The sequence below is a fragment of the Micromys minutus genome (assembly GCF_963924665.1).
Source record: "Micromys minutus genome assembly, chromosome: 33".
Classification (NCBI taxonomy): Eukaryota; Metazoa; Chordata; class Mammalia; order Rodentia; family Muridae; genus Micromys; species Micromys minutus.
Window position 1 is genome coordinate 21084546 of NC_137968.1, and position 14379 is coordinate 21098924.

Genomic DNA, 14379 nt, shown 5'->3' on the forward strand with positions numbered 1-14379 from the left:
ACCTTCAGATGAAGATGTAGAACACTCAGCTCTGCCTGCACCGTGCCTGCCTAGACACTGCCATGCTCCTGCCTCTGAAACTGTAGGCCAACCCGAATTAAATGTCCTTATAAGAGTTGCCTTGGTCATGGTGTCTCCTCACAGCAGTAAAACCCTAACTATGACAATGAGAAAAGAACAAAAAATATCGTGAAGCCTAATCCAGACTGTGTTCCCAGATTCGCAGAGGGAGTCTGAATTGACTGTTGGCTTTAGAGACACTGACGTTTGTATTGAGACAAACCACTTCTTAGGAGTACCATGTTTTAAAAGTCACTTAACCTTTCTTTGGAGTCTTTGCCTTTAGAAGAAGCTGGTAACTGGGTTGCAGAGATGGCCCAGTTGGGATAGCTCCTCAAGCTGTGGCATCCACATAAGAAAAGCACAGGAAGAAGTCCAAGTTGGTGTGGTGGGACAGGCCTGCAGCCCCATCTCAGGAAGCTTGTGAGCAAGAGTTTCAGGCCACTCAGAACTGCATAGCAAGATTGTGTCAAAAATGCAAAAGGGTAAAAAGAGGAGGAGGCTGGGGAGATGGCTCAGCAGTTAAGAGCACTTGCTGCCCTGCAGAGGACCTGGGTGCTCTTCCTAGCACCCACATGGTGACTCACAGTCATCCAGAACTCTGGTTCCAAGGGATTTGGTCTCACCTTAGTTCTGCAGGCAGCAGGTACAATCATACAGCATGTACATACGTATACACAGGCAAAACACTCCTATACATAAAAACAATGAGACAAGTTTTCTCTATGTAGTCTTGGCTATTCTGGAACTTGTTCTGTGGACCATACTGACCTCAAACTCGCAGAGCTCTGCCTACCTCTGTCTCTCAAAAAAAAAAAAAAAAAAAAAAAAAAAAAAAAAAAAAAAAACCTGAAATTAGAAGAAATTGGAGAGAGGCCAACAGTCTGACTAGAACTGAAGCTCTGTTTGTAATGGCTCCCTGATGCTGACAGGCAGGGGGGCTAGTGACTCAAACAGTCTGTCACAACCGTCATCCAGGAGCACTGTCCTAGGGGGATGCCTGAGACATGATAGCATATTTCTCGAAGCAGTTCACAGCATATTGGCAATATGCAATTAATCCTTGTGTTGAATAACAGGCCAGTTAGCCCCACCTTGCAAACGAAGATACTATGGCAACCCTCATAATATATCACTGCCATTCCCAGCAGAACAAGTCCTGTCTTTTAGTCACAGCTATGGAAAATTTCCAAACCTTGACACTCTGGACTAGGAGATAAAGGGGCTGCCTTGCAATGTATACAGTATTTACTTGTTATTCTTGGTGTCTTTGTATGTGTGTGCACATGCTAACATATCCACGAGTGTATACATTGTAAAGTCAGTCTGTTAACAAGCAATTCCATTCTTCTGTTGTTGGCTGTTTGTGTGGTATGGACAATTCACTAAGCTGACTCATTCCACCCCTGAAAAAAAAAAGTGTGTTACCTGGTACCTACGCTGAGTTTGCTTTAAGAGCCTACTGTATTGTCTGGGTTGGCTATCTGGAACACCATCCAGCTGTCTTTTGTCACTTTTTGTCACGTGTGTCATGGCAGACACACACACACACACACACACACGTGTGTTCATGCTCACACACACACACGCACACACATGCAAGCACAAATTTTTAAAAATTAAATACAAAATTCAAAAGTCCGCTTAAGTCTGGCTAGGGAGCCCATTTTTTCACAGCTATGTCTTGCCTGCATGACAAAAAAGAAAGACTATAAAGTCCAAAGCCTCTGGTGGGTCACAGTTGGGTTCTGCTCAGCAAAAGGATAACAGGAGGCATTCAGTGTTTGGCAGATGCATGAACCAGGCTACATGAAACAAAGAGTACGTGCAGAAAGTACTGGGAAGAAAATGATTTCTGAGCTGAGTCTGGCAGTACACAGCTGTAATGCCGGTACTCAGGATGCTGAGGCAGGTGGATCACAAGTGGGTCATATAGTGAAACTCTGTCTCAAAGGGAGGGAGAGGAAGAGAGTGGGGGTGTGTGGGTAGCTTTCAATCGCAGCACTCAGGAAGTCAGCTGGGTTTATGTGTCAGCTTCCAGAACAGATAGGGCTGCACTGTAAGACCCTGTTTCAAAGAAGGAAAAGCAAACAAGGCTAACATTTGAATTGTAAACAATTCCTACAGATCCAAAGAATAGGAATAGCACCACTTCAAGCAATAATTACTGATAGTCATCAACCTATAGCTTAAATTCATAAATAAAACAAGAATTACCAACACTCTTCAGGTATGTACTGGGGAGGTTCTATGTGTATCAGAAGCGCCTTCTGTCCGAATCAAAGACTGTTTAAGGTACTGTGAGGCTTAGAATGTGAGGTGGATTTGAATGTAGAGGACTCTTTTCTATTGGCCCTGAATTTAAATTATTAACTGTGATGTGGAAATTTTATTAGAATTAAGATACAGACAAAACCCGTACAAACGAAATAAAGTAGCCCTTCAGTTGAAAGTTGGAAATGCATTTGGAACATTGGAGAGAACCCTGACGTTTGTGAAGCCTTGGTGTCTCTTCCCAACACCATCAGGAAACACCAAAATGGAAGCTAGAGTATGCATTTTGTTGTCTGAGTTGAGAGGGGTGAGAGGACTTTTTTGGTGAGTATTGAGAATTCCAGTACTCAAGAAGTAGCAGAATTTAAGACTGGACTATACTGTGAGACTCCATCTCAAAAAGAATGATAAGGGAAGATGTTTATTGGGAAGAAACAGTGTGGTAAAAGAAGATTTGACAGAGAATTCCTTAGAAGAAATGAGTAACAAAGATTGTATTATCACATAGCCAGCTGTGTGTATGTATATCTATGTGTGTATGTGTATCTCTATGTGTGTATGTGTGTCTCTGTGTATATGTATCTCTGTGTGTATGTGTATCTCTATGTGTGTATGTGTGTTTCTGTGTATATGTATCTCTGTGTGTATGTGTATCTCTGTGTGTATGTGTGTCTCTGTGTGTATGTATCTCTATGTGTGTATGTGTGTCTCTGTGTGTATGTGTGTCTCTGTGTGTATGTGTATCTCTATGTGTGTATGTGTGTCTCTGTGTATATGTATCTCTGTGTGTATGTGTATCTCTGTGTATATGTGTGTCTCTGTGTGTATGTGTGTCTCTGTGTGTATTTGTGCCTCTGTGTGTATGTGTGTAGTATTGTTTGATCTTTTAATTTAACTTTACATAAAGTCTTTATGTACTTTGATAAATAATTTTCTACCAGTGATGTGGCATGATCTGTGACCATTTTCCAAACTTTGAAACTTATTTTTCAGTACTACGAATGGTTCTATAATAAACATCTTCATTATATATGTATATACATTTTTCACAGTAATAACTTTTTACTCACAGCTAACATTTATTGAGTGTGTAAATTTGATTGGCACCGACCTATGCCCCTTATGGGCATGGCTTCAATAAGTCTTCACAATAGCCAGGTACTTTTATTTTATTTATAAATCTAGAAGGAGCCTGGCACTTGGGAGGCAGATGGATCTCTGAGTTCAAGGCCAGCCTGGTCTAGAGATTTAGTTCCAGAACAGTCAGGGGCACACAAAGAAACCCCAGCTAGAAAAATCAAAATAATAATAAAGAATAATAATAAATTCAGTAGACGCTGCAGAGAAATCGCCTAGCAGTTCGGTGTAGTGACGAACAGCTGGAGTCACAAGGGTCAAGAGGGTAAGACGAGAGACTGTGAGTTTGAGTTTAAGCTACTGGAAGATATACAAGTTCAAGGCCAGCCTGTACTATACACGGAGCAGAGGAAGGTAAGTCCACAATGTGATGCTCCTTGTCACAGTAGCAGCTCAATGAACAACTATTAACTAATGAATGATTCCATCAAAACAGAGCACAGGTAACCTTTGTATCATAAGAAATCAAATTGCTCAAGAAGAGAAGAGAGCAAAGAGTCAGTTAGGAAGAAATGAGGTAACTAGAGTTAGGAGCAGAACAAGCCCAGACTCCTTTAGACACAGGATGTTATTGCTGTTGATGTGCAGATGGGCACACGCCTGGCTGGCAAGGCATCTGAGTTCAGAACGACACATCTGTCCTGTTTGTTTGGAGGCGATCCAAATAGGCTGAGTGCACATTGTGAGACCTCAGCAATAATTTTACATTTTGTTCATGCTGTCAGAAGCAATCGGGGAAATGTGCTGGGAAGAGAAAGTGTACACACTCAACAGTCAGTGTTGTGCCTATGTGAGGTCACACCCATGGTATCTCAATGGGCTTGCAGTCTGACCTGGTTTGCTCTTTGTGAGGCTCTGACCTACACACTAGGGACACCGCTTGGTCAGTAGCATCCTCAGGCTACCACAAACAATACCTTCCCCCAGTTATGACAACGGAAGTGTTGCAGATGTTCTCAATGCCCTGTGAGTGGATGGAGTAAACTCACCCCTCAAGAAGGTGACATTATGTGACATTGATGGTGTTTACACCAACCTCCTTGTGTAGCTGTATACTTATTCCAGAACACACACACACACACACACACACACACACACACACACACACACACACACACACGTCGAAGAATGTAAGGGTCCATGATTCTCTGAAGGATGATATCCCAGACTCAAATAACATATAAACACAGAGTGTTTTATTCTATAGAAGTCCAACATGCTGGGATCTACCAAAATAGAGAGACAATCAAATGAGTTTACAGGCCTGATTTCAAGCACTGATTAAAGGTATTCCGGAGTAGATGAACTTTATCTTACTCTATCTCTAAAAATTCCAGAACCATTGCCAGGATGTAAAGGCTGGAAACTGTTGTTGAGGAATCTCGGGGTAGGTGGCCTTATCTTGCTCTATCTCTAGGCATTCTGGAACTATTATCAGGGTGTAAAGGTTGGGACCTGGGTTGTTTTCTCTTTCTTCCTTTCCTTCCTTCTTTCTTTCTTTTATATTAGTAATTGACTTACCTGTACTTGCCTGGATTTGCTCAATTCTTGGGCCTAGTCTCCTTAACTGCCAAACTGAAGTTTGTCCTGGAATCAGCCCAACCTTCTCAAGACAACTCCCACCCAATACAAGATGATTCATTCTTCTGCATACTTCTTCTAAACATGCCCTGTGATTTCCTGCTGACATCTGTGAGAAACTATTGTACAAAAAATGTCTAGCCAATTGTATCTTAGCCAGGCCTGGTGGTTCACATGGGTCATTCTAGTACTTAGGGGCGAGGGCATAAGAAACACACAGAGTTCAAGAGCTTCAGTGGGGGGTGGGTGGGTGAGAAACTATCCCAGATGTTAACCCCAGCTGAGCTTCAAACTAAATGCAGTCATGAATAACCATGGCTGTGTCATGTGGATCAGAAATGTTTGGCTGAGAACACATACACAAAAGTGTGAGAAATCATTGGTTTGAAGGCAGCAAATTTTGAAGTGGTTTGTTATACACTAATAGAGACAGCAGGATAAAATGACCAAATCCCCAAGTGAGTGAGCTGTACCTGTTTGAAGCAGCATCTACAAGCTATGACACTTTCTCAAGGATGCCCTGAATCAAGGATTAAACACAGCTGTTATTAAAAACTAAATGATGAGCTCTGGTTAAAATATAAGTTTAAGATGTAACAAATACGTCATAATTGTTAATGCCACATTTTATGATCTGTTTGCTTGAGGTTATCTATGTCTTACATACCTTTATTGAAGCTCAACTCTTTAGTCAGGGCTGCCATTTTGGTAGTTTGAAATTCTTCAAGGTAGGAGTATTTACACCACAGAACTGCCAGAATATAAATGCCACAGTTAGTTTGGTTTTTCTCCTTTGGCTCAGAGAGCCAGCTGCTAAACATTTACAGTATGGTGCCCTTTGAGCAGGCCTTTCCTACTGCCTGTCACCCACATGCATGTCAGACACTGTTCTGAATCCTTCACAGTTCCAAGGCAAGTACCATTATTATCCCAATTTTTACAGATGAAGTAATCAAGACACAGACATTAAATTCTTCGCCCTAAGTTAAAGTCCTTTATAAACTGTTGGTTAAAAGGACGCGAGTATCTTTAAGTTTCTAATTCATATTTCCCAAATAACTACGTATGACAGAAAAGCTGTTCACTGCAAATATGTTAATAGAACAGAGCAGAGGAGATAATGTATGAGAGGTTTCTACTTAATGTACAACGAAGAACCAAGATTCTGTGGTATTTAAAATAAAAAAGCTAGTGATTTTTTTAAGGCCCCAAGGAAATGAAAAACAATGGATTCACAGATGCCAGTCAGCGTAGGTGCTAGCGGCTGTCCTTACCTTCATTCATTTATATAGGATTCTCTGCAGGGTTAGTTAGGTTGTATGAGCTGTTGGCGCTGGACTTTGCTGAAAAAAGACAACACTCTTCTAATGTCTGTTGGTTCCGTCAAATATCCCACTGGATACCTCTCACTTTCCTCACTAGAAAATGTGTTCAGCATTTCCCAAACTCATCAGCACATAGAAACAACAAAAATAGAGTCAGGGAGAAAGCACAGTTTATAAAGTGCTTCTCTTGCAAGCTTGTTGACCTGCCCTCAGTCCCCAGGACCCATGCAAAAAGCTAAGCGTAGTGATACATGCCTGTAGTCTCAGCCCTGGGGAGCTTCAGGCCAAAGAGAGATCCCATGTCAAAGAACAAGGTGAACAGTACCCGAGAAACAATACTTGAGATTGACCCTTCGAGTGGATGCACAAGTGAACATGTGAGTGTGTGCATATGCATACACACACACACACACACATGCATACACAGATATCACACAGACACCTCTCTCCCGGTGAATCAACAGATGAATTTTACCACTGAAGAAGAAAAGCTACATAGAAAATGAGAAATTCTGAGTAGCAGTTGAGATATGACAATATTCGAGAAGAGGGGTTAGGTACAGCTTTCTTCTAAGTCATCTTTACATGGGTGGATGGCACTAGGAAAGATGCTACTAAACCCCAGAGCAGTTTCCGGGGATAATTAACACTTCCCGCAATCAGAGTGTCTTCCTTCCTTTCAGCAATTACAGGAGCTTTACTCTTGGTTTACTAGCGTCCTGATGTGCTTGATTGTTAGCCTGCCCTCTGAGCCTTCAGATGCTGTTAGAAGCCTGTGAATCAGGCTAATTATTCAGGGCCGTAGGAAATATTCCCAACATCCTAGCCATCTGCCTGAGATCTTCGGGTGGGGCTGGTACTGCAGAATGCAGTGTTGAAGCTTTAGCCTTGACTGGGAGAATTTTCCTGAGCTGGTGTGTACTAATGCCCCCAATAGCGCTGTTAGAGGAGCAGTTTTCTGTCTATCTTCTAAAAACCACTTGCCAGTAGCTGAGGAATCATAAAATTATGTTCCCCATAAGATGGAGTATTATGCTGTGTGACTAAGGACTAGAGTCTCTAGACTGGCCTGGCTTTTTGGGACACCCTTTTAAGTGTGACAGAGGCTGCTAACCTCATACCCTCCTCCTCTCTCCAGCTCTGGGAACGGCTGTGAAGAGCAGAAATTGCAGGCACAGCCCATTCTTTTATGGAATAGGAAACTGTACCTTTCTCTGGGGCCTTTTTAAACACCCCAATCTAAACTAAACATAGTGGCACATGCCTTTAATCCCGGCACTCCAGAGACAGAGACTGGCAGATCCAGGCCAGCCTGGTCTACAGAGCAAGACCAAGGGCAGCAAGGGCTACCCAGAGAAACTCTGCTTTGAAAACCAAAACAAATAACAACAAAAAGGAAAAAAAAAAAAAAAAACCCTGATTTATGTCAGCAATTGCTTCTCGGATGCGGACACAGGCTTGTCAAGATCAGCACCTGTCTGCCCCAGCCTGGGATATTATACCATTTCAGCTGTAAGTGCCAAATCCTTCCCATTCCACATGAAATGTCACTCTTGCTTGCTTTCATGCATGTTTTATGAGAACATGTAGGCATAAATATTCAATCTCTCTCTCTCTCTCTCTCTCTCTCTCTCTCTCTCTCTCTCTCTCTCTCTCTCTCTCTCTCTCTCTCTGACTCATAAGAAAGAAGAGGAGGAAGTGGCCCATGTCATGATTTGCCTACAGTGGCTTCTGCCTCTCTCCTCCCTCTCACAAGGTCACAGAGCTGAGTCATCAACGGAATGGGAAACATTGCCTGAGTTTGCATCAGCTAGTGGCGGGGACACAGACCTTGTACTGATGAAACAGAGTTGCTTCTTTGCAACGTCAGCCTTCCTACACAATGTATCAGTGTCACACAGCTGTTGCTTGCTGTTTCCTAAAGATGATTCCCAAACCCCCCTCCAAAGATGAAACAGTGATAGTTGGTCTTCATTAATATCATCTGTTTGACAAACACTGTTTTAAAAGAAAGAAAAAGTGAAAAAGCAAGCCACAGACTGAAAAAATATTTGAAAGATTGAAAGCACATATGTAAATATATAACTGTGTGTGTGTGTGTGTGTGTGTGTGTGTGTGTGTGTGTGTGTGTGTAATGAAAAGCTAGAATATATAAATAAGTCTCAAAGTGCAATAATAAGATTTCAAACAATCCAATTAAAAACACATAAAGAGGGCTGGAGAGATGGCTCAGTGGTTAGAGCACTGTCTGCTCTTTCAGAGGTCCTCAGTTCAAATCCCAGCAACCACATGGTGGCTCACAACCATCTGTAACGGGGACTGATGCCCTCTCCTGGTGTGTCTGAAGACAGCAACATTGTACTCATATATAATAAATAAATAAATCTTTTTTAAAAACACATAAAGGGTTTGAACAGATATTTAGCAAGCATGCACGTAGAACACAAATAATTGCATAAAGAAATGCTGAGCCTCGTTTGCCATTTCAGAAGAAATTAAAATTGCCATGGACACCACAATATTCCGAGAGTGGCCAAAATGACAGAGATTCATTACCAATGAGGAGCACCTGGACTCCTGCTCGGGGGTGGGGTGGGGGGCTCACATACACAAACCTGTGCCTGACACACTTGCCAGGCTCCTGAAAAGCTACACTGACGCCTGCCACACAAGGCTCCCCTCTTAGGAACACCTCCCAGAGAAACAAAAGGAACGTTCACATGTGGAGTAAGAAAAACTGGAAACCATGGTAATGTTCATGAATGGATAGACAGGTGATAGGGATATCACAAAACACCACTCAGCAATGAAAATGATGAGGAAATGGGGTCCGAACACAACAACCGAATCTCTGAAGAACAATTTCAAGCTCGAGATATATAAAAGAAGCCGGTTGGAGGAGAGAAAGGAGAGGTGAGTAGGACTCCATTTATACAAATCTCTAGTAATTAATGTGAGGAGCTGACAACATCCAGTCTCGGAACACCAAGTAGGTTGGGAACAGAAAAAGACCACAAGCGACTGGAGGGAGTCTTATGGTGACAGGTACATCCATCCTTTTGACTTGGTAGTAGGTTCACAATGAGTACTTGTGTCAAACTTACACAATTATATATTTTCAATATGCAAATAAAGGGATATACAAGCTGGGCCAAAAAAATTCAGTAGGTCACTAATTTAAACTTCAAATCTGGAAAAAAATTATTAATAATAATGTGAAGCTAACCAACTTAAAAAGTGATTCTTGCACATGAATTGTCACATGTTGATATGTGTTTCTTTTTTTAAAAAAATCCTCAGACCGACTGATCTCAAACAGTTTTTTTCTTCTGTGTATTGCTGTTAAGAGAGCCATCAGTTAGCTATCAGAATCTAGGTTGATGCATTTTTGTACCTAGCTGTACTGTGTGATATTTTTCATTATTTTAGGATGCAAACACGAGACCTGTAATAAAATATGCAATGGGGTTGAAAGCTGGGAGGAGGATCTTCTGCTGTAGCTAATAAATCATAACAGATTAACAGGCAAAATAAATAAATAAAGGAATGTGTTATGGTATGGATGTGTCTATCTGTTATTGATTAGTGTTACAGGTGCTACCTGACTTATTAACAATAAGGTGGGAATACAGACAAATGCATCTAATTCGTCTTGCAGAGCCTGATGATGTCTGGAGACACACCTTAAGTCTCAGGAGCAACATCCTTATCAGGTGACTATAGCTCAAAACTGACCAGGAGCAAAAGGCCTTTTTCCTAGGCAGTAAGGTGAGCTTACGTCTTGTTTCCTTAAAATGGTTATACTCTCTTTTGAAAACCTCATTTGATTTTTACTTTATGATTTTTTGTTTTGATACATGAGAAAAGTATAGAGATATTTGCAACAAGCAGAAGGCGGCTATCCCAGACAAAGAAGAAAATCTTTGTTGACAGACTGTGGACATGGAATGCTGAGAGAATAAACTTCTGGTCTTTTCCTTAGTTTTTGTTTTTGAGACAGGGTTTCTTTGTGTAACTCTGGCTATCCTGGAACTAGTTCTGTAGCTCACACTAGCCTGAACTCACAGAGATCTGCCGGCTTCTGCCTCCCAAGTACTGGGATTGAAGATGTGTGCCACCACTACCTGGCATTGTTGCTGTTTCTACACCAAATGTGGGGCAATTTAATTAAAAACTAATTTGCAACTTCATACAGCACTGAAGGGGAGTTAAAGGTATTATCTAAATTGTTTCTCTGTGAATTGAGTTGGTATGTTAAGCATGCAGGACGGCTACACATAGTAAGTAAGCACTAGAGAAACACTAAGTGAATTTTGCTAAGTGAAAAAGATTTCCGATGCCAATGCAGCTGGTTCTTGACGTTTTTGCTTTTCTACATTGTGAACCATAATTGTTGAAAGCCATAATGTGGGAATGCCTTGCAAATTTACGCAATTAAAACATGATGAGTGTGGCAAAAACAAACAAAAACAAAACAAAACGGAATTCATTTAGGTCTGTGGGGTTCTGCAGTGCCTGTAAGTTCTAGGAAAGGAACGCCTCCAGTTCTCAACGAACTTGTCTTTTGTTTCTCTATTAGTTGTTTCTATAAATCTCTTATTCTAAACGCAATATAGAACGAAATGCAGCAGGCCCTCTCAGGAGAAAAACACTTTTGATGTGTGTTTGAGTCTATAGGCATCAGAGAACTGAAGTCCCGAACTTTGTCTTCAGAAAACTACAACTCCCGATAGCCTTTGGGTCGCATGGTTAAGAAAGACGCCTCAGAAAAGGGGTGGAGTCTAGAGTGAAGTCGTTGGTCTTTTCCATTGTCCTGAGCGGAGGGATCCCTTGAGAGGAGGTGGGCGGATCCGCGTTCTGATTGGTTGTAAATAGAAAGGGTGTCCCCCGCGTGATTGGTACAGTCCTTGGGGGCGGAGACTCCGCGGCGACCGCTCGAATTTCCCGGGTTGGGCGCGCGGGCTCTACTGGGAAGCTCTCGGGACGGTTACCCCACCCGGTCAGCTGTGGTCGGGAGTCGCGGGGCGGGGGCGGGGGTTCGACATGCAGAGCACTGACCTGGGCAACAAGGAGAGGGGCAAGATATGGCACCGCAAGCCATCGCCAGCCACTCACGACGGGTGAGGCCGCGGACCGTGGAGGCCGGCGAGGGGGCGGGTCTGCGGGAGGTTGAGGAGGGAAGCGTGGCGGAGGATGCGGGCCCGGGGATTCGGACTCTGGCCGTGCGCTGCATCTGGATTAGGACCTCAGGAGAGCTCCGGAAACCGTAGATTGCAGTTGCGTCCCAGGTTCTGGTCCCGGGTCACAGTGAGAAGGCAGGAGAAGGCTCTGTGATGTGTGAGAAAATGTTCAGTTCAGCTGAGTGCCAGGACTCCATCTGCTTTGATTTATTAATGTCTATTCCAGTTGGGGGAAAAAAAAAACTCCAAGTGATGGGAGCAAAGAAGGCAATGCACATTTACCTCTCCAAAAGCCGAAGCTCTCCATCCTTAAATCATTACATTGTACACGTCTGTAATGTTGAGACCCTAGTGTGGGCCGAGTACGCTTCTAAGCACTATGGGACAACGCTGGAACAAACTTACCTTCTGCAGTTGCACAGAGGATTGTGTGTTACGAAGGCTGTCAATGATGTGGGGACTTTTATCCGTCTGCACTTCTTTTCATTCGGTTTGGAATAGACGGCCGGGTTTGAGACTGAGCCTCTTGTGTGACGTCAGTGGGAGTCCCCCCCCCCCCCCCCCGCCGTGATACATTTGTTTTGGTTTCCATGGTGCCTGCCTCACTGATCTTGGTGTTTCTGATTACCTAGGCTTGCATGGACTGCATGGTACCACTTGGGTTCTGTGTCTCGAGGTTTGCTTCTCTAGAGACTTTTCTTTTTATCTTTTAGTCGCTTCCCCAGAAACTTTTTGTAGGCTGAAAGCGCAGTTACAAGTGGATCAGCCACTTAACTAGCCAGCTGCTGTTTTTTCTGAAGGCTGTCTGCCCTTTATCAAATCTATTGACTCATCGGCCTATTGAATAAACAATTTGGGGATTCTTCAGCGTTTTCATTTCATCATGGAAAGCAGTTTTGGGCCAGAACAGCCAAGTTGAATCAGCCAGCAGAGATCAGAACGAACTAGAAAGGACGAGCTTATTCAGCAGTAAGTCTCAGAGGCTGAAAACATTCTAGGCCTAGATTAGATTGTACAGAGCCTAGAAGCTTTGAGAACTAGGCCTAGATTAGCAGATAAGAAGCAGTAAGCCTCCAAGACGACAGTTACATCAGGAGAATTTTAAAAATACTTTTACGTGTGTATGTGTGTGTCTGTGTGTGTCTGTGTATACATGTTTATCTGTGTATATGGCCAGATATCAGCATCAAGGTCTTCCATAACTGCGCTTCACTTTAGTGTTTGAGACGAAGACATTCACTGAACTTGATGCTCATGGATTTAGCTAGCCTGGCCAATGGGTGAACTCAGGGGAGCTGTCTGTTTCCAGCTCCCCTTCACTGGGGTTGCAGATGTGGGCACCATGCCCAGCTTTCACATGTGCTGAGAATCCAAACTCAGGTTGATTCTCATGCTTCCACAGTAGGCACTTTACTGACGGAGTCATCAGACCCAAAGGTATCCTGTTGATATTTCAGGATAATTCTTGTTTTATTATGTCCTTATTTATGTTGGCACAGGGTCTCTCCCAGTCAGTTCTGGCCTCAAACTCATCATTTAGCTGACAGTGACCTTAAATTTATAATCCTGCCTCTATATCCCAAGTGCTGGAATTAAAGACATGCACACATGTGTGCCTTAATTTTTGTATTTTCAACACCATGAAACTCCATAAAGATGAACATCATAAGATTTTTTTTTCCTATGTCCCTGGTCAGTCTAAAAAAGCTCTATATTTAGGTAAACATGAAGAAAAATATTTTTTCACTGCTGAGGATTCAACCTAGGGCCCTGTACATATTAGGTAGGTACTTTACCAATGAACCCTTGAGGGAAATGTTTAACCCACTTACCAGTGTAGCATGTTTACCTAAGTTTTGAAAATGAGATTTTAATTTAGAACATTAAAGTTCAACATACAAGGGACTAGAGAAATGGCTCAGAGCTAAAGTTCATTGGCTGCTCTTGCAGAAGATCTAAGCTTAATTTCCAGTACCCGCTTGGTACCTCACAACCCTCTGTAACTTCAGGCTCACGGAGACTCCAACACCCTCTTCCAGCATCTGCAGGCACCAGGCATGGGCACAGTGCACAGACACACTCAGTCAAAAGACAAATCATTTTTAAAAGACTCATATAGAAAAGATAAATTTGTCATGATTCTATTCTTGAAATAAAGGAAGGGGGCTAGCCATAGGGCTCAGAAGGTAAGGGAGCTTGCAGCCAAGCCTGACCGCTTGAGATTAGTCCCTGAGTACCTTATGGTAAGAGAGTGCCAACTCCTGTAATTGTCCTATGACTTCCATGTGCCAGGCATGCTTATGCACACACATAAAATAATTTTAAACAGAATGGGAATGTGCTGGTCTTCAACACCAGAATGATGATGTGTGATTTTGTTTTCCCATGTTTGTTTTCGAAATAGGATCTCCCTGTGTGGCCCAAACTCACAGTTTTCCTGCTTCCACTTCCAGAGTCCTGGGATTATAGGTGTGCCTAATTGTGCAACTCTGTATAGTAAAGAAACATTCGGGGCTGCAAGTTTATTCGTATGTTTGGCACGTGCACAGCATGGCATATTTATGGAAGTCAGAGGACAGCCTGTGGGTATCATTTCTCTCCTTCCACCATTTGGACCGCGGGATCACACTCTGGTCACCAGACTTGGTGGCAAGCATCTTTGCCTGCTGAGCCATCCCACTGGCCCAATAAGTTTTCCAAACAATTTTCCAGCAGATGTACGGCACAGGAATTCTCCAAAAGTAGTAAATTCAGACAAATATTGCTGTGCATTCTGTACAACGTTTGCCCGCAAAGGTAGTATCTGATTATGAACAAATACG

The 14379-nt window shown here is 42.7% G+C and overlaps 1 protein-coding gene across 2 annotated transcripts in view; it reads left to right on the top strand.

The window, feature by feature from the left end:
* Window positions 1-11420: 11420 nt before the first annotated feature.
* The window catches only part of TBC1D31 (TBC1 domain family member 31), a gene marked incomplete at its 5' end in the record, with an annotated part of 48293 nt that continues 45334 nt past the window's right edge, over window positions 11421-14379 (top strand). For both annotated transcript variants that reach the window (XM_080909440.1, XM_080909441.1), the window contains one exon: window positions 11421-11497. In XM_080909440.1, the coding sequence (XP_080765566.1) occupies window positions 11421-11497 (77 nt within the window). The remainder of the gene's footprint in view (window positions 11498-14379) is intronic.